Source organism: Puntigrus tetrazona, chromosome 22 (genome assembly GCF_018831695.1).
Source record: "Puntigrus tetrazona isolate hp1 chromosome 22, ASM1883169v1, whole genome shotgun sequence".
Taxonomy (NCBI): domain Eukaryota; kingdom Metazoa; phylum Chordata; class Actinopteri; order Cypriniformes; family Cyprinidae; genus Puntigrus; species Puntigrus tetrazona.
In genome coordinates, this window is record NC_056720.1 from 14,699,641 (window position 1) to 14,721,275 (window position 21,635).

The 21,635-nt window shown below is 33.8% G+C and overlaps 2 protein-coding genes across 5 annotated transcripts in view; one reads left to right on the plus strand and one right to left on the minus strand.

Annotated features, from left to right (window-relative positions):
* Nucleotides 1-8,099: 8,099 nt before the first annotated feature.
* si:ch211-262h13.5 (uncharacterized protein LOC571127 homolog) lies at nt 8,100-15,217 on the minus strand. Its single transcript, XM_043223560.1, has 7 exons — nt 14,922-15,217; nt 14,640-14,750; nt 14,023-14,110; nt 13,451-13,617; nt 12,111-12,212; nt 11,819-11,899; nt 8,100-8,869 (listed from the first exon to the last, which is right to left on the minus strand). The coding sequence occupies exons 1-7, from the start codon at nt 15,114-15,116 to the stop codon at nt 8,444-8,446; spliced, it is 1,170 nt and encodes a 389-aa protein (XP_043079495.1). The 5' UTR covers nt 15,117-15,217; the 3' UTR covers nt 8,100-8,443.
* Nucleotides 15,218-16,367: 1,150 nt separating this feature from the next.
* The window catches only part of anos1b (anosmin 1b), a 55,232-nt gene continuing 49,964 nt past the window's right edge, over nt 16,368-21,635 (plus strand). For all 4 annotated transcript variants that reach the window (XM_043222332.1, XM_043222334.1, XM_043222333.1 and 1 more), the window contains exon 1: nt 16,368-16,631. In XM_043222332.1, the coding sequence (XP_043078267.1) occupies nt 16,458-16,631 (174 nt within the window). In that variant the 5' untranslated portion in view covers nt 16,368-16,457. The remainder of the gene's footprint in view (nt 16,632-21,635) is intronic.

Here is a 21,635-nt window from a genome sequence, read left to right on the forward strand (position 1 = left end):
TAATATATTGATATTTAATATAAGGTAACACTTTACAATAAGGTTCCATTAGTTTGTATTAGTTAATGTAGCCTATGAACAATACGATTATGACAGCATTTATTCATATTTCGTTAGTTACGTAAACAAAATTATATTGGATGCAATTGACTGTGAATAATTGTTTCGCTTTACTAATTTAAATATATTGATATAATTATTTAATTTATTCTTAATACATTCAATTAAAAAAGCAGATATATAAATTAGTTAATTAAACTGTTCATTCATTACAATAAATAACATTTTTAACGATTAAACCTATGATATTTATATTATGGGTGAATCTGATACTGCATATAACTATATTTATTTTATTCTTTTACAAAGTGAAACAAATAAGAAAAATTGTTAATAATATTAATTATGGCCTATAATTAATTGGATAATATATCTATTTTAAAAGATGTTGTTGTTGTTGTTGTTTCCCCCCTACATTTTTCATTCCCCTCTAGAAGTATTGGGACAGTGAGGCGAAGTACTTTATTTTTGCTGTAGACATTTAGGTTGGACATTAAAAGATGAATATCAGATAAGAGATTTACATCTGGATCTGACAAACAACTTAGAAGATATTACCTTTAGTTTGAACCCACCCATTTGTCATGTGAGTAAAAGTGTTAGAACAGAAAGAATTAACATAGAATAAAGTAAATAGAAAATTTAGCAAATCAAAATTCATTGCTTAGACAAACACTAGAGCTATTGTTTTTTCAGTTAGTGACACCTTGCTGTTTGGATGAACATTTGTTCTGTAGCGTGTGTACCGTAATAAATTCCAACAATTAAAACTTCTAGCAAGTAGCAACATCGGACATGAGTAAGGTAATTCCTTTTATTAAAGTGATTTCTAAAAATGACCAGGTTTTATGGCATAAATCTATGTGACATCTTATTACTTCAACTTATTATCACGTAGTTGGACTCTTTTGTTGTTGTTTTTCATGTACCATGTGCTCTGTGTGCCCTACTTTCTGTCCTCTGTTAATTGTTCCTGTTTGTTTCTGTTCAGATTGTCCGTTCTCGTCTTTAATAGCGTCTTTACTACATGTGGTTATAGTCTGTCTGTCTGCCTGCCTGTAGTATTATTGTTTTGCTCTATAGTGGAAGATTAAAACTGTTAAAGTTATATTCTCGTCAAGTGCTCCTTTCCTGAACCACACTGTTTTAGTATTTAATTGTAGTTTACATAGTTAGTTTGACAAATAAGCTGTGAATTTTGTTATTTGTGGTGCATAAACCTATTATTGCTAGCTTAGTCAGTGTTTGATTTGATCAAAATTAGTGTGAAAAGATAGCATTTTATAATATTAAGTAAAAATGTTAAAGTAAAATGTACATTACAATTTTTATTTGACAGAAGAATTGCTTGAGAAATGAAAAATCTCCCCAACAAGTATGCAAAGCGCTTTATTTTATTTTATTTTATTTTATTTTATTTTATTTTATTTTTTTATTTTATGTTATTTTATGTTATTTAATATGTAATATATACAAGTAGTCCTATACCATATGGTAAAAAGATTAATAGCTTTGACCTCATAAAATTATTAACAATATCCATATGTGACCTTTTGATCTGAAAATAATATCCAGAAAAACAAGAATACTTTGCAGAACAAATAACGTTAAGGTTTAAACGAACAGCTTCGTATGAAGGACTGGCTTCATATTGTAACTATTGTACAATTTTGGACCAATTTTGGACTTATTTAACTCGTTATCTTGGCTAATTACATCTTATTTAATATCAAATACTTCAGCATCTATAAAACAACTCAGATAAAACACATCACGTCTTCAAAATTTTATTGTACCAAAAAAAAAAAACGAGATTACATGTGTACGTGACATTGCTGTACGTTTTTAAAAATTGTCACAGATCTTCTTAATTGGAAAGTTTCAGTGGCTCGGTGTGTGTCCTGAATTGGCTGATTGTTTTGATTACGTATTGAGATTACGTTTTGATTACATATCGAGGGATTTCATACTTTCTAAATATTTAACTAAAATGCATTAACACTAGTTTTAGGTAACAAACATTCTGTAATGACAAAACAGCAACATCAAAATAAGATAACGGCAAACATTTTATTTAACCATTTTATTTAGCCAAGTAATTTCATCCCCCTGACATGACAGGCAAAACATTTCCACATTATGTTTAATATCTTTGAGTTCACATTTGGAATATTGCTACACTGTATGATTTTTACTGTACAAACTGTAAACACTGTACACCTACCCATCTGAATTATTAGGACTCTATCTCAGTGTAATACCAATTTGTGTTCTAATAAAATCATATAAACAAGCACACGCATATATTTCAAGCTAGAAATTCTTATATCTATTTTAATGAATATGGTAATAAAAATATACAACTATATATGACTGTGAAGAAAATTATTCATCACCCAATTTAAATAAGTATTTCAAGCACAATTTGTATTTTATTTATTTATTCATTTTAACAGTGCACGAACACGTGCATTCATACTGCTCACATAATATTAATAATACCACCAGTTTGTTCTGAATTTAGTATAACCAGACCATTAATATGTTTTAAGATACTAAAAACACACATTTCTTCAGAACCTGATCCCCTTTGTTACGATTGAGGGGTCTGAGGCATGCGGATCCAATTGCAGGCTTTTATTTAGCAAAGGTATGGCAGCAAGTGATTAAAAACCAAAGACAGGCCAGTTTAAATCCAAGAAACAACAAGGCAAAAAACAAGGCAAGGAAGAACAAGGTATAGGTTAACAACAAACAATGCAACATGCAGGTGAGGGGCCTGCTTCAGAATTTATAGTCCCTAAACAGGAAGTAGCAGCAGAGGAAGTAATCACAGGTCATCCAGAGGTAAGGGCTCCCTCTACTGGCTTGGTGTAACATAGCACCCCTCCTGGCGCTAGACAAAACAAATAACAAAACAGTTCTGGCATAGGCGGAACAGGGAACGGGGGATGGTGGGCCAGGTCCATGAGAGGCCTGCAGCTTTATAATGTTGCTTGTAGTTGTTGTTTTGGGGGGGTTAAAGGCATGCTTTTAGGCTTGTCCAGCCTGATGATCTCCTTTGTTGTTTTGACAGTGTGTTTTGGGTCATTATCTTGTTGCATGGTGCAAGTGTGCTTGCATCTTCCTATAAATTGGAAGACAAAATGTTTCTGTAAACTTTTTTCTGTAAATTTTTCAGCTGCTGTCATGTGACATCATTTTATTGTTCTTGCTTGTTTATCGTTCTCGAGTGCTGTAATAAAACATTTATGTGGGCACGCATTTGAATGAAACACGCACGCAATGCATTACACTGACTGTGCTCCAGTCTGGTCTCATTAAAGTGTATTTCAGTGGCATGATTTTCTGTTTCTATTTGGTGTGCTTATACACACCTTCCCCATACCTCTAATAACCATTGCATCTCATTTGCACGGCAAAGTCAGTTTCTGATTATAAATAGCACACATAATACAATTGTGCCATTGAAACTTACTTTCATGAGATCGGGTCATCCACTTTCACGTTTTCCGAGCAAATAACCAAACATATGTTATGGTTATAACCACTATAGTGTTTATGGTAGTCCTGTTTGGTAGGGTGAGTACGGTAATTTCTAGCCTTGCGTTCTTTATGAACGGTACAGCATTAGTTTAGGAGGAATGTGTAACACTGACTCTGCTTTTCTAAATAATCTTGTTAAAATCCTGTGCTTGCTTGGAAAAGTTCATATTCATAAATGTAATGTTATATCTTTTTAAACCTGTGAAAGCAATGAAAGCAGACATTTTGTTTTGAAAGACCTTCATTCTTCTTGTTGATTCTGCTTTAAAAACACTCACATAAAATGTGCACATTTCATGTTGAATTTTTTAACTTGGACTAACAATGTTTGTATGTTAATGTCTGTTTTTTTGTTTTACTGGTTCTAAGAGTTGACTAGTGGGAGGGGCCACAAACAGGAAGCCAGTTATATGACATCCTGAAGGGGTGGAGTTGGTCCATTAAGGATGTTTAGGCTTAAAATTCATCAATGTGTGAATGTTCGATGACTGCGATGTAATAATATCTAAATAGTATCTAATTATTAAAGATGAAGGTTCTTCAAAATATATAAATTCTCTGTAAATAATAAATTCTCTGTAACATGTAAAATGTTCATCTAGTAACTAATGAGGAGTTACCATTAATCCCTTGTAACAGTGTTTTAACTATTAAAAATTGTTCAGTTTGTCAGTAATTTTACAGTATGTGTGTAAAATGCAAATGTTAATTACAAATTGTTAATTAAAAAAAAAGTTTAGTTCTCTTGGAGACAGGAATAATGGCAGCTTTGGAACACAGTTGTTGTAGCTGTTGTTAGGTATGTGAAAAGTGTTTTTAAAAGTGTGATATTTCGGATAATGAAGTGCATTGAAATGTTTTATGCAGATGACAATGATGGTTTTGTGCTAGAGTTGGAAAACTGTTGTGTGTAAACATAAAGAAATTTGTATTTTTGCATGACATTTGATGTCTGGTGTTTCTGAAACTTACTAATAATGTTAATCTTGACAAAAAATAAAAATGAATTAATAAATAAAAACTTTAATTGTACTGCACTTGACTAACCATTAACACTGAAGTATTAACAACTAACTAACTAACTATCCGGCAGTGGAACAGCCAAGGACTGAAATTAAGACCATGCTGGAAATGGGGATTATAGAACCATGAGAAAGTGAGTGGTCAAATCCCATGCTACTGGTTCCTAATAAGGATGGAGGTTCTATAACGATTTCAGAAAAAGAAACAGTGTGTCATGTTTTGACTCCTATCCAATGCCTCATATTAAGTTGATTGAAAGACTGGGTAAAGCATCTTATCTGATCCATTTAAAGGATATTGGCAGGTTCCCATTGAACCTTCTTGCAAACCTTATACTGCATTTCAATCTCCCACTGGGTTATAACAATATACAGTTATGCCCTTAGGATTACACAGAGACCCAGCTATATTTAAAAGATTGATGGATTGTGTGTTGGCAGGATGTGAGCAGGATGTGAGCAGTATGCAGCGGCTTATCTGGATGACGTTGTGTGAGTCATGGCAAGAATATTTTCAGCATCTCGCTGATATTCAGAACTGAATTTGTACATACATTTGCTATCATATAAAGACAAAGACTAGTAAAAAAAACAAGTAGCAACTATGTCTTAAGTCCATAATTAGGTCTGCAAAAAATTTTAACAAAATGTTTTATGAAAATCTAGACTTAAAATTTTCTAAACTACTTCTGTGAACACCTGAACTGAACTGTGTGTGTGTGTGTGTGTGTGTGTACACGTGTGTGTGTGTGTGTGTGATAAGGTAGTATGTGTGTGTGTGACAGAGTTAAGGGGAAAAGAAAAATACATAGACTACATTGTGGCCTAGTTTGACAGTAAGTACTTAAAAAAAGGAGGGATAACTGGAGTTTTTTAAGGGTTATTTATTAATCTATTAATTTATTAAAAATTGGATTATGTTAAAATGTTAATAAGCTTTTTCATCAATTTTGTAATATTTTGCAACTGTCACTATATCAGTCATGATGAAACTTGTTATGCTAGACAATAGCTTTAACACTTGATAGCTATATCTATTAGAAGCAGTATCTAAAGAAACACTGATTTAAATTATATGAATGAATAATGCTGTCACACCTGCGTCACATGACACCAGTCCCAGTTCCCAGGATCAAGCACTGCCCACACAATCTCCCACTCAACGCACACATGAACCTTCACCTGAGTTCTAATCACGATCACCTGCAACCACAATCACCACACCCTATATCTACTCACCTCTGCCATTCCATCCTTGGCCGGAATCGAAGTTGCATGGACACTTCTTCTGTGACTCTCTCCTTCGTTGATCGTTGTTTTCCTGTGCTCCAAGGATGTGTACCTCATTTGCCTGTGGATGTATTAATGCCTGACTTAAGGAAAGTACTCCTTTCACCTTTGAAACATTCTCTGTGTACAAACTTACCTGATGTTACTGTGGATGCAGATGTATCCACTGTTCACTACTCACCGAATTCACCATTATATTTCACTTCTTTTAATTAAAAGATAAGAAAAAATACGGCCTATCAATTAGATGTATATATGAATCATATATGCACTGTGCTTTGATGCAACTCCCCAACTTTTCTATTTTTTAACAAAATGTGCTTTTTATCTTGGACTGTGTATATATAATTTCATCTTTATCTTTAACAGCAGTCAAGATGTATTTAACATCGGAGCATGCAGAAATTGGAAGATGGTGTTGACACATCATAGTTGTGACACAGTAAATTTTAACATAAGGATTTAAAATATTCCAAAACTAAAAAACTTGCCAATCTGACAGCGATGTATTCTGCAGTTATATCAGATTCGTTCATATAAGAGATTTCCTGGGTCTCACTTATGAAACAGACAGTACATGGGTGTAAGGATTAGGGTTAACCCTGCTCCATAATGCTCCACAAAAAACTTAAAAATACTAAAGTAGTTTGACTAAAAGACTACTTTTTTTACTTACTTGAGTCATATAACTTTACTTGTACTGAAAAGTAAAGTATTTCTTAAGCAGCAATATCTTATTTTGATTTAAACCTTCTGAACTAGAAACCCATATACTGTATATATGAAGGTGTATGTGGTCATAATGTTGAAAAGTATCAGTTTTGAATGTGAATGTTGAAATTGTTTATAAAAGTCATAACATAACATTCAATCAATCAATCATTTTTATTTATATAGCGCTTTTAACAACACAGGTTGCATCAAAGCACTGGACATTCTACAACTAATTGTGTTAAATTAGCCATTGTTAATTAAAATGTACCTGTAAATAATACTTTTGTGTGAAAAGGAGTAAAAGTTGTGGGATTTGTACTGCCTCTTTTGTTTATTTTAACTGGAAACTTTAGAGATTTGTATGTATAGGTATGTTTTTTTCGTTTTGCAGAAACTATGTAGAGGCACATATTTCCAATGAACCTATGTTGAAAAGGTGTCAGGCCAAATAAATATATGTTGAAATAAATGTTTTTATCTAATACACACTGGCCACAATTAATGGCACCCTTTTATTCAATACTTTTTGAAACCACCATTTGCTAGTTTAACAGCTCTACATTTTCTCCTATAATGCCTGATGATGTTAGAACACCTGACAAGAGATCAGAGACCATTCCTTCATCCAAAATCACTCAAAACCCTTTAGATTCCCAGATCCATGTTGGTGGTGCTTCTCTTCCGATCACCTCACTCGTTTTCCACATTGTTCAGGTCAGAAGACTGGAATAATCATAGCAGAAGCTCGGTTTTATGATCACAAATCTCAAAAACAACACAAAAATGGGATTTATCCGCTGGTATTTGTTAGAATCCATAATGCCAAGTGTCTAAACAAGATGTCCAGGACCTCCAGCAGAAATATAAGACACAACATCAGAAATACAGCAGTATATTCCATCATACACATGGAGTACTTTTTTTATTTCTGTGTTCACCAACCTATCTATTTGCTGGTTAAAGTCATCTAACCTTAGAATCCGGTCCCATTTTGTTTTTGTTTTTGGATGAGAATGTTTCTTGAAACCCTCCCAAACAACATGTGGTGATGTAGGTGTTGTTTGACCATTTTGTAAAAGGTTTTCTGATCCTGAGATATTTTCTGCAATTCTCCAAATGTACTCCTTGGAGAGTCTTTAGACACTCAAACTAGACTAACTAAATCCTCTTCTAAACATGTTCATAACATTTTATGTTGACTCTTAATTATTGATGGTGGAAATGGGAATGTTTACTGCTCTAGCTCTTTTGTTAAAGCCACTCACTGCACATCAGAAATATATTCTTTGATTTTTCTCATTGTGAATGATGATTAAGGACATTTGTTGTTTTTATGTAAAACCCTAATAGACAATAGAAGAATTTTTTTTATTTAACAAATGGTATATACATTAAGGTAATTAAGTATAACATTAAAATGTAACAGTGGTGCATAAACTGATATTCTGATAAAAAAAGACAAACAAATTATATTAATGGTTTATTTGAAAGGTCCTCAAATATAACTGAGTTCAGTATCATTGGGTACATAAACATAACCATTTCTCATTAATATAACCCATGTTTTGTTTTGTTTTTTTTGCATAATTGCTATTAGCATTATCGTAGCATTAATGTGCAACATTATCAGAGGTTTAAAGATTTGTAAAGAGTTTAAAAGGAAATAGAATTAAATATTTCTTTGCTGGTTTCGACAAGGCTTTATAAAAGAACTGTTAAGCATCACATTTGATCTGAATTAGCTCTGTATATATTACACATCCCAAGGTATTTCATTGATCTTAATTGCAAATGTTGTGACTGAACCCTCTCTAGATGGTGGTGTAGCGAGAAACCCCTGGACAGGAGCGGAATGGAGATGGGACGCTGGGAAAGATGCTCAGAAACACAGGTGAATGTGGAGGTGCGGTGCTTGTGGGTATCTGCCTTCTCTGATGGCGTGGCACATAACGGAAGTTCAGTGGAGGTTTGACGGCACGAACAGAGCTGCCTACTTCCTCAGATGAGTTGGACTCAGCAGATTCAGTGGATTCACTAGAAGAGGTGGGAATTGTAGAGTCTGAAGCTGGGAGTGAGCCAGGTCCTGCAGGGATGATCTGATAAACAGGGTCGACTAGGTGAGGTGTTACTGCTCCAGCATCTGGGAATGTGGGCTTATGGCCATGAGGAATATGAGTGTTGTAGGTAGTAGTTTTGGAAAACTTGTCCTCTTGCTGTGTCGGAGTGACAACATGTGCCTGTGAATCATTGACAAAGTGCTGAGTGACATCCTCAAGGACATTCCCAAATGATTAACGTGACTAAAAAGAAAAACACCTAATGCATTAAAACAGTGTTTTTACATGACCAAACTCAATAAACATATTCATAAAGCATACTATGTGCAGATATGGAGATAAGTCCAGAATGCAAAGAGTTTACATTATATATATATATATATATATATATATATATATATATATATATATATATATATATATATATATATATATATATTGACGTTTTGCATATGCTTGTTAAATATAAAGTGGTTTTGTTCAAAATACCTTCTTTAAAGTAGACACTAAAGATAATTGTAATTATGACCAATGTCCATCACATGTTTTTTTTTTGTTTAATTCTTTCACCTACGCTATATATAAATAAAATAAATTAATATAATGTCAATGATATAAACAGTTATCTAATTTAACTGGTTACCTTAAAAAAAGTCGATTGGTATCGCCATTATTTCATGTTGCTATTAATGCGTTCTCCGTTTGGTCAGGTGACATTCGAGAAATAGCCTATTAAGCATTTTGTCTGAATACATTCTGTACTCATCTGCTTGTCTATGTATAGTATGCTTTATTAATAATGTGTTTACTGAGTTTGATACAAAAAGTTTTAACGCATTAATCACATTTTTCACATTAAGTGTTTTAGAATGTCCCCATCCTGTACAACATGGGTGGAATAAACTTGGCTACAAGTCTATGACATGTGTAACTACTGACTCATACTCTACGGCACATGGCACTATAGTAGAGTTATATGTCATCAGTATGTGTTAGTGCTAAACAAAAAGAGCATGATAAATCACACTAATAGTTGTTTTATATTTTTTTTATATGTTTTATATGTATGTTTTTTTATATGTTTTGAAAAAAGTGGAAGCAGTGAAAAAGGAGGGGATAAGGGCTTGAGGTAAGCATGTTTTGAGCACTATTGTCACAATGACTTCAAGTCACATTTTTGGTCGGTAAACTTGGATCGTAGCAGTATCGTATCTTTGGTTTTGCAAAACTGTGACAATGGCCATCTTTCAATCTGCCTCACTGTATGACACAGGACAAACTATTAGGAGCCAAGATCACAGAAATTGCCACAATCATTTTAGGATGCCAATCTTTTTGGGACATCTGAAAAATATGCTGTGTGTTCAGGGCTTAAGACATGCCCATTACTCACTTAAAAAAAAAAAAACTTTTCACACAGTTTCCCTTTACCAGCTTTACCAGCTGTAAATTTCACATCCAAGATGTACTACCACACTTTATACATATATCCCTATCAAAGCTTGTCGTCCAACAAACACACTAAGAAACATTAAAAACACACAGCAAAATCCTCAATGTTAAATTAACACTGCTCATAAAAAAGTCTTAAAGTTAATTACATAATTAGTTCATTAATTAGGTGATGATTGAGCATTAGTGAAGAACACATGCTGTTAACAAATTGAAATCACGGAAAGAAAGAAGAACAGAAAAAAAGACAACCAGAAATGCAAAAATTACAACTGATTTTCATTCTTAAATTAAATTAACGCAGCTACATTAAAATCACTCAAGATCTCAGCAGAGGAGGATTAAACAACTCTACAAACTACATTACCAGCTTCACACATCACTAACCAGACTGACTTTATATGTTGGTGTTTTAGTTTTGTTTAATCTTACCAATATGAAAGTCAGTGTTTGCTTTATTCAAGCTCTTGACTTTAAAACTTTAAAATTTCTTTGGTTGTTACAAATGTGTGTTTGTTTGCACATGTTTGTTGTTGTAAGTGTGGATTATATAAATATTGATGCACAGTTTCACAGGGCCTAAACCAGGATTAGGCCCTAGTTTAATTATTTGTTATTAGTTATTCCTCTTGCAAGTTTACCCTGTTGTCAAGATGGACTCTTCGGCTACATCTGACAGTTTAATAGCATTTTTCTTTTCTAGATTTGGTATTACTGTAGAAATGTAGTAAATTGCTGTCTTTAGTCCATTAGCTTTGTAATAAGTTGAGTTGGCAAAGTTTGTGTCTAAGTTAGATTCACGTTACAAGAAAGATATATGTAGCCACTGAATGAATGTGTGCCAAAGCAATGGAAAATGATCCATTGTTGGCCACATAGTTGCTGTTGTGCTTACTGTGTGAAGAGAAAGATGAAAATGGTGATGTATTGAGTATTGAGAAATGTGTTCTACAGTAAAAACTGTAATGTGAAATTAAATACTAAATAGTACTGTACCACAAAATAATGGCTTTTCTTCATATTTTAAGTCTTTTTGTTCTTGCTGACTTCATGTAAAAAGCAAAAATATCACAAACAGTGTAGTCTGATTATAAAACAACTAACTGTTATGAAAAGGTTATAATGTTGGCTCACATTATTATCAATATATGATTTTTTTTCAACATATTTGGGAACATTTTTCTCATGATAAAAAAAGCTAAAGTTTTAAAGTTTAAAGCTAAAGCTTTAAAGATGTTAATTAAGAGCAAAAGTGCATGTGGTGTGTAATTAATATTTCATCTCCGTTTATCATTCCTGTACAGCCACAAAGAAGCTTTCTGTCTCAAACCAATATGCCATATGACATCAATCGTATGTTGAACCCTCACAAAACATATTTGATTAATGTGTGACAGGATTTGAAGAAATTAACATGAGCTGACTAGGACAAAAGAAGAAGGAAAGGAACTAAAACAGTCAATTTTGGTCTTTCCATTTAAACTTTTCTAGAGGGAGAGGATAATAAGTGCACAGGGAGATTCAGATCAGCTCTACTGGGTTTGGCTCAGTTTTCTACTGTTACGTTGAGGTGTTGATTTACCTCAGTCATCTGGCTTTTAGAGCTGGAAAGTTCTCGCTTTCCAGAGTGTGACCTGGAGTAAAAGCCTGACAAACAAATACGGATATTTAGGGTACCTGTGGGCGAAATATTTCACAGGACACCTTCACATCTTGCTGGCCATGGCCAAACACCTCCCCGGCACAAAACCCCACAGGCTGGAATGAAAACAGACAGACAGAATAACTGCATTATAGAAAACAGGCAGTTTGGCAAATTAGGGAACACTTCATAAAAAAAAAACAAAAAAAACGTTTTATGGTGTGAGAAAAATAACAGAGAAAATAGTGGTGGTTAATAGTGGTGGATGTTGCGTCATTCACATGGGATCCAATTTACATGGACTTAATGGCATTGGCAGCAACTCACCTCTTTACCTTCATGTCCTGGCTCACACAGAACCTCAGGGAATGGAGCGACTGAGCATTCCTGAACAGTGTACTCCACAAAATTCCCGGGAACAGGGGAGCTCTATGAAATTAAATGAAAAGATTAATAAAATCTGGCCAGGGCAGGAGTCAGCTTGACAGTATCAATCTGCATTCACATTTATCATGTTTTTGGAGTGAATTTAAATTAAAGAGGAAATGTGAAATAAATGAAAAATGTATATTCCATGATCATGGTAAATTAGCATTAGATTTGCAAGAATAATTTTCATTTAATGATTAGGTATCTGAATTCAAGCAGGTTATGGTGTTATTAATTAACATTTACTGTTGTTTGACAACATTTTTCAAATGAAATCCAGTCATTTCAATAGAAATCTGTGTGATCTGGATATCAGTAAAAAGGTTTCCTGCACAGACATTGGCCTCTATGTGAGCTGTACTTTAATGCACCAGAAGAGCTGGGACAAGTCTCTCCACTTAGAGTGTATTTAAAACAAAATTTAGACTTCAGTATCAGTTTCACGTTTTTGCTGTTCTTGTTGCATTTACACTGCTTTGACCAGCAGATGTCCTAAGCATATAACATTTAAATGCATCTAAACAGCTAATTGATCTAACAGTAAAATTAGTTAACATAGCTAATGTAGTGGAATAAATACAAAAGTATGTAGTTTTATTGTGCATCACTTGGAAGGTGTTTCTCTGTATCATTATCATAATAGTTGTGGTGTGAACTTCACTTTAAAATTTTGAATGATTTTTAGAACTTTTAGGTTTTTTTTAGTTATTGGTATCATTTTTGGTGTGAACAGGCTTCTACACATTGCTATGCAACTGACAACAGAATTTTTTGTCCACTACATTTGAATTTTACTAATGTGCTACCTTTAAAAAAAAGCTATGATTCTACACTGAATTTTACTTTTTTAAATTAATTTTTAAATGCAATGTTCAAAACAGTTTGGAACTGTATTTGATGCTGTTTGCTGAAATAATGTGTCTTGGGGAGTTTGAAACGAGCTCAAAGCCACTGATTAGAAACCAAAAAAATTTAGATATTTCAGCGTTAATCGTATACATTTTCACATGCTATTATTAGGCCTATTGTTTACATAAGAGATCCATATAAAATGCCCTTTATGCAACAATGCTTTACATTATTTAAGACTACTTTTAAGTCAGTTAAGTTTTATTAATAATGCTTCCTCCTGTAAAATTTCACAATATAACCCAGTATTATGGTGTACTGTGGCAAACCTAAATGACACCCCAGTTAAATAAATTGTAAAAAACAAATGAACTGTCATCTTTTGCGACCTGGTGAGAGGCTCTGGTGATGGTGTTCACAGCTAGGCTAACAGGGAACGTGCTCTGTCTGTTGTATTTAAGGAGGGACGTCCGAGCTGCAGTGATGGCTTCATTACTGTCCACTGGCAACAGCAGAGGACAGTCCGGACACGTCAAGCGTAACTTCTCTGGAGGGTCTTGGGTAAATAAAGTAGAGAGAGAACTTTTTTAAGGGAGTAAGATAAAATAAAAACTGATAGTTGCATTTGATAAAACAGCAGTGAAGCATTGGCAGTAGTTTAATTAATTAAGTTTAATTGACAAAAGTAAGATATTACCTTGTTTGTCAATAAATTCTGTTCAACAGAATTGGTAATCACTACTAAGTAGTAAACAAAATTACAGTAAAAAAAGACAAACCTGCAAATTATTAATATGGTCCTTTTTCTCATAAGATTAGATTATGATAAACATCTTTTAACCAAATATATGATTTTACTTTTAGAAATGTTATTAGACAAGATTAGACAGATTTGAGTCTCCAGTTATTTAAAAGTTATTAAACTTTTGTATGCAGAAAGAAATATAAATAACTGGTTGACCTGGTACAAGTGTGCAGTCATAGCTGTAGAGGTAAGAGAAGCCCTCTGGTGTGTGCAGCACTGTGGTGTTACAGTTTCCAGAGATTTGCTAGAGCACAGGAAACACATAAATTGTCCAAAAAACAACTTATAACATCCCTTTTTCTTACTCTGCTCTAGACGTATTAAAACCAGATTCTGTGAAACATCTGCACTGAGTTACTTCGTGGATTAATATGAGTTAGAAGTTGGATTAGGCATAATGTATCACTATCGATGCAAGCTTTTCTTATGTTTCTTATTATAAAAGCCATGCTGATGTCACTATTTGCCACCATCGCTTACCTCTGTGCACAGGTTTTAAAGTGCAATAATAGATTAAACAAAGCTATAGATAGATTTTAGTCTAAGATTTGTATCTGCTAAATGGTCATAATAGAGATGTATGCAGTGAAAAATTTCTATGTAAAATTTTCTGCTAATTAATTTTAAACCCGTGGTCAATATTTGTGAATTTACCAGATGCAATTTTAAACAAAGTTAAACAACACTACTACACTGTCAACCATAGGCCATATATTCAATCCAAACTTCAAGATGTACAGTAGCAGTAAATAATCAAAAAGACGATGTCTTACTGTTTCCATGAAAGGTCTAATGGCACATTTCTTCCATGATTTGGGACTGAGAACATGGCACTTAGTCTCAAGGACATCTAAATCAAGATAATAGACCTTTCCAGCTGGCCCCTACAAAAAAGGAAATATTACCTATGAAATAAACAGGTTTTTGCAAAGTTGACAGATACATACATAGTTTGGCTTTGAATCTGTAAAAACCATTAACTGAATAATTTGAGCAGGTCTATGAATGGTGTGGTCGCCTTTCCACTGGTGAAAATGACTGCACTCTTTACTAACCTGTTGATGCTCCTGGACGTTTGTGATTCTATTAAGGGCAAATTTGTAACCTGTTTGTCTGTCCTCGTTTATGTATGTGACGGCCAGTCGGGACAACTTCTCCACAGTCTTGTCGTCACAGGAAACATGAACTAAACTTGTCCCAGAGACCAACAAAATGTTTGTGGTCAGGAGAATCCAAATCAGAGTCAACATCTTTCTTTCTCATTAGAGACACTGTCATACACAAAATAACCAGTTTTATTTAAAATGCAGTCTAGCATCCGTTTATACCAGGAGATGAATGTGACTTTGGAATCAGCTTTGATAAACATTAACAAGATGATCAATGCGTGACCTCAATGTGATGTAAACAGCATGTGTGTGTATCATAGTATGCAGGCTCCAAATTTACCCCAAACCTATTCAAACTGATTCATAATATACTTGTACAGACAAAAATATAAAAAGAATAATCATTTAACATTTCAAATACAAATAAACACTCTGCCTCAGGAATGGTCATTCTTCCTTGTTAAGACCAGTCATTTTTAGTTTAGGTTTAGTTTCAAACAAAACCTCTTTAATTTTCTTGTGAAAATAAAGACCTTGATTGGCTAGTTCATGTGTGTTTGTTTGACATACACTTAGAGGAAATATTTAGGTCCTGAAAGGAGTATTTTGGCTATATATATTCTCTCATGTAGTAGTTATACTTTAATCGATCAGAAGATGGCGCTGGTATTGCAATGATGCTACAAAAAATCTCCTTTCAGATTTTTGTGGATGGACAAATACTGAGGCTGAATAAGGAAACAGGTTTTGGGGTCAAAGTTATTTATGGGTCACTGGTTTTGGTTCATCTCAAAAGAGTTATAAAAATTACATCTAACAATAACTCAAAGGAAGATTGAGAGATCCCCAGTAACTAAAATAAAACAATTTGTAGTCTTTTATTCTTTCTCGATTAATTTATCTCATTTAAATTTAGCACTTAAGTGATTCATATAGCCCTGCTGGGAAAAAAAAATGTAATGCATTCTGCTAATAATTGTTTGCCTTCTATTGGTAGCTTGTTAATAGAATGTTCAAAAACAAACTACTGGGACCAGTTTTAATAGTATGAATAGTTTGTAATGTTTGTAATTTGTATGTGTAGTGTAAACAATTTCTGTGGTGGTGTCTATGTTTTTCTTAAGCAATGAAGCTAAATCCACACTTAAATATAATTTTATTCTGCCATTACTTCCATGCTATTTTTATAATTTTTCTGGTCATTTATACTTAGCTTTTCTAAGATAAATAAACGTTGCTTTACTGTCCAGTGGTGAGCCAATGAGTCATAAAGCACCAAAAGTTTTCAGACTCTTAAAAGTTTCTCGTTAAAACGTAGGTCTAAACACAAAGCTGACAGATTATGAATGAGCTGAGTTCAGATGACAGGTTTGCGTGAGAGGGAGTGTCCAAGCGCGCACAGCATTCACCAGCCTGACGCTCATCCAGTGCATTCAACCGCACCACCGTCAACACACATTTACGTTTACGTCTTTGTTGAAGATGAAGTTTATGAGGAAGGTGTGCTGCTTTCTGCTCTGTTGTGTTTTTGAAGTGAGCGTTGCGCGTCGGACCGAAGAAGCGGAGACCTTGGAGAAGATTGAAAGCGCGCGCTGCGTCTCGCGCTGTCTGACGCTACACATCACACAGATCACCGCGTTATTCAAACACCTGCAGGTAAGAGCCACCAAGAGTAAATGTTTCTCGCTGATAGTTTAGTTTAGACGGCAGGTTCGTCTTTTGTATGGTCAATATAGTCTTCAAGAAAAGTTTCGTGTACCTTTATAGCGTTTTCACAACGTTTGACAACTTTCTGGTTGCTGACACTGATTTGAGAAAAACTGGAAATATATAGAAACTATTAAAGATCGAGACAATAAGCCATCATCACAATACGTGCAAACACATAAAAGCTAACATACAAAATTATCGATTAACTGTTTTGATCAACAGCAAATTGCACGTCAGTATAATTTTATGATGTCCGTTTGTTACAGTAATAACATAAATGATAAAATATTTAAACAATACAGATTTAAAGCAGCTTTATAAACAATAAATAAATAATATATAATAAAATAAACAAAAACATACTACAGTACGCTTATAACTGTTTAGATTTAATTTCTGGAAAGCAGAGATAACACTTTATTTTAAGGTGACATTGTTACCCGTTACATGTTCTTACTATAATAACAATATTAATAATTATGCATAATTACATGCATGTAACCCTAAACCATACCCTAACCATACAGTAAGTACATGCAGCTAATTAATATTACTCGTTAATTAATGCAATAAAAATAACCTTGAAATAAATTGTAACCTTAGAAATCTTAGAAATCTTAATCAAGTTTAATAAGTGTGAATATTGTGAAATTCAGCTAAAAAGTGTTTGGATTGAGTGTTTGAAGCTATGTATTTATGGCCTTTTGAATCCCTTTGTGACAACTAGCCCAAATCCCATTGGTTTCAGATGCTGAGTTGGGATCTTTTCTGAACATATGCAGTCGGTTTAGTGGATGGGAAACACATTGCTTTTTTTGTGTGTGAATGAAGTGTTTAATGACTGTTTTCACCTGTTAACTTCATGAGTTTATCCCCTAACTGACTTGAGATCAGCTCTAGTGCAATTGTAGATAATTGTGTGGTATCTGGAGCTTGAATCATGAAAGCATGGTCTGACAGCCCACCATGCAGCATGACTTTTTCTTATATATCTGTCTTTCAGTTCTGTTTGCTGAGTATCTCTTGAGCTTATGGCTAGCAGATCAACCCAGCCATAATTAAGTCATAATTAGAGGCACATTATGAAAAACTATCCACTTTAGTAGTTCCAGACATTGAACTTTCTCTCTGATCTACTACTGATTCAATTTTCTCCTCCAGTTCATGTCTGTAAATCTTGATTTGACTTGATTTCATCATAAAATTTAATCTAGAGAGACCTTTTTTTCTGCATGCATCTTGTATTTGCACATCATTTTTGCCTAATATTTCACCACATAAAATGGTTATAACTTGCTATTGCTACCTTATAGAACTATTTCTACTTGTTTTTACACATTAGTGTAAAATTAGCTTTGTTGGTATGAATGCATTTAGGTGAAATTAATAATGCTTTTTAATGCTAATTATTTTTTCAGTATGTTAAAAATTACAGAGAGTATTCACTTTCATCAGTTGCTGAGACCTTGATTTTATTAGCCAACATATTTAATTGATGACTGGGAGGGAGATTTGTAGAAAGTTGTGAATGACTTGTATTTGTATTCTGCTGTTCTTTTTACAGAGTTCTTTGGGCACAGATGCCATGTAGGTCTGCTCACTACCCATAAAATAGCAAGATGTTTTAGAATGAGACCACTGACACTCATATATGATTGAGTGTTGGATAACTGTTGCTTTTTTATTGTGGGAACTCTGGAAAGTAACATGAGGGACTGCCTTGTAAAGACCTCACTAACACATTCTTGTGCGAGATTTGGTAAGAAAGCTTCTGAAAAGCATATTATAACAGCCTCGTAAATTACTTCTACAATCACTGTAATTAAATAAGGATGAGATGACTCACTGCAGACTGAATTCTTCTCAGGGAGTTTCTTTATTCTAAGTAGAATTCCAGCCATAATTTCTGTTTGTAAGACAGGACGTTGTGCAGGTTTCATGTTACTGCTCAAAGCATAGCTGGGGGTTTTGAAAAAGGTGTCCTCCCATTCTTCCTCAGCCCTTTAAGAGTCAAAAAACAAAGCTAGCTCTGCATCCTTATGTGCACCAGTTTACACAAACCACTTCAAGAACAGGAATGTTTGATAAGTCATCATCTCTTGAGCTCGTCCTTTGTTGCAGCAGCTGCTCTGACTGCAGGTGCATGATTTACGATGTCCCCAGACAATGGTGTTTGTTGTGTTAATGGTGTGCATATCCAGTGTCAGCGTGAATCGTTATACTGTGGTAAAAATGCAAGTTATCACACAAGAAAGGTGTAGAGTGACGGACATCAAACAAATGTAGGCAACATTTTCATTTAGGTAGAGTTACACTCCTCCTTTGTTCTGCTGACCTTAAAGTGGTGTTCACACGGACATTGGAGGTTTCCCACTTCCATAAGGTCAAGGATTGACTGATTATTGTAAGCTACACCATTCTGGTGACAAAAATATTTAGTCCTAAATGTAAAATGGAAAAGTAATATTCTGTCTTCATTTTGTTGTCTCTCATGTTGTTCCAAACCTGTATGAGTTTCTTTCTTCTCTTGAACAGAGAAGAAATTTTTAAAGAACGTGGGTAATGAAACAGTTGATGGTAGCACTGACCTTCATAGTATTTTTATGGGCCATAAATATCAAGGTGACCATCTGAGATCTTAAGTCAACATCTCACTAAAAGTGTGTTTATAAAAAAAAAAATTAAGGAGTAGCTTGGCCTATTATTATTATTATTATTATTATTATTATTAAAGTATGTTTGAAAAGTTAAATAACAATAAAAAATATAAATAATAATAATCATATTTAAAAGTGTTAATATTAAAAATGTCCACCAAAGCTCAGTGTGTGGTATAACCAGTATAACTTAAAGGAATATTTAAATGAAAATTCAAAAATTATAATTCTGTCACCCTTGAGTACTTCCAAATCTGTATGAATTTCTTTGTTCTACCGAACACAAAAGGAAGATATTTTGAAGAAAAATTTTAACCAGGCTGTTTTTGGGTCACCATTGACTTCTATAGTTTTTTTACCCACTATAAACGAATTTTCATTCCTGGGTGAACTATTCCTTTAAAAATGTCAGATGATGTGACCTTTAGGAAAACAAGGGGTTTTTTTCAAGGTAAGTTCATATCAAATAGTATAATCACAATGATATTTATGTAAACGTTATTTTAAAATAAATAATAATTCTGAATCATTTAGCTCAGTCATGGCCTTTCAATCTTACTGTGTTTAAATCTTATTTCTTACTTTCATATAAAATAACTTTGATCCAGCAATCTTTCTCCATTACTAGCATATCCCCTTAAAGCTCATTGTCTTCTGCCAAGTTACCCACATGACAGGTTTCTGATTGTTGCTGTTTTTCCAGTATTTAAGAAACCTCAAAAATACAGTTATAAGTAACTTTTGGCCTTTTATGCAGCAAAGTAATAGAAAAGTTGGTCTCCACTCAGTTGCTCTTCAAGAAAAAAATATTTCAAAAATAAAAGAAAAAATCTATAAGGTGCTCTATCTATAAAAATCTATAAGGTACTAAGAAACCTCTTCCTTTCTTCTGTCTTGTGTCGTCATTTTACAGACATGAGTTTAGCCTTCTGGACTTATCACTCTGTTGCTAATCTGCCAATGGTGTTACTGACCGTGGCCAACATACCTCTGTGTCATATCTCAATAAACAAACACAAATCTCACTCAGTTGCTGATTTTTGTATTATATATGTGATATTCTGATAAGGTGTACCACAAGGCCAAGTATTATACCAATTATTGTTTGCCTCCATGATCTTTAAATCTAAAGGTGAGCAGACTAATGAAATACTGACTGAAATTTTGTTGCTTGTTTTTACATTTTCCATCATGGCCTTGCCATTGACATTAATGTTGTGCTGGTTAGGCCTACACTCAATATATGAAACCTGGGAAATCTATTTGAACCTACACTTTGTTTTGGAGACAGTATCATTTAGCTTATTAAATTCTGTAACATAGATAATATGCACTCTTTGTGATCTTTAAAGATGCTGAACAATCGTACATGGTTTGCATAACCTCCTGCAGCTTGCTGTTTGTATGTCTAGTTTAAAACTAACAAGCAACCAGTGACAAAAAATGTTATTACAGATAACTCTCTAATCTAAATTTTGAGATTACAGTAAACAGATGTCTCTAACGTAGTCTGTCAATGTTCTTTAATTGCAGAGGAGCAGTTGTACATTTATGTTTCTCATTTGTGATGCTATATGGCTTTACTGAAATAACTAATTTCTATTATTATGTGCATAGTGATGTGTTACGGTCAAAACCACAACAGCTTCTGGTAATCTGTATTAAAATATAAGGGTTGGTTAGTCACAGACACTATAAAAATCCAGCAGAAAAACTTCATTGAAATGCTGTTTACAGGAAGAGGCCTCACCACAGAGAGCAGTGCTAATCTGTTTCTCTTTAGCTCGTTACTTGAAACAATACTGGAAAGGCGAATTTAAAGAAAAAACAGACAAGAGTTAGTGAGGCTGTAAAGGCGGTTCAGGGAAATGTCGTCAAGTCGGTAGGCACTCTCAGTCACCGCTGGGCATGTGGTGAAGACTGAGGTCCGAGAGAACATCACGTGATTATGGGACTCTGAAGCCACTCTGAGAAATGTTAAGCTTTGTAGAAATAAGATAGATTTATGGCACAAAACAAAAATGTGGCATAATTCTCTGGTGGCTTTGATGGTGGTCTCATGAAAAAAAGGTACTATATCAGAGCTCACATGAGTTGAACGACCATCTAAGAATGAAAAGAATGCTATGTTTCCATCTAAAGATTAAAATTAAACGTATGCCCAAAACTGAAATATCGCATAAAACATGTGAATAAAGAAGAAGAGTTTCCAATCAGAGAACAAAAACATCACTTCCTGGTAAACTGTGGCCTTAAATATCAATTAGAATTATAGGCGAAGGCACTGAATATA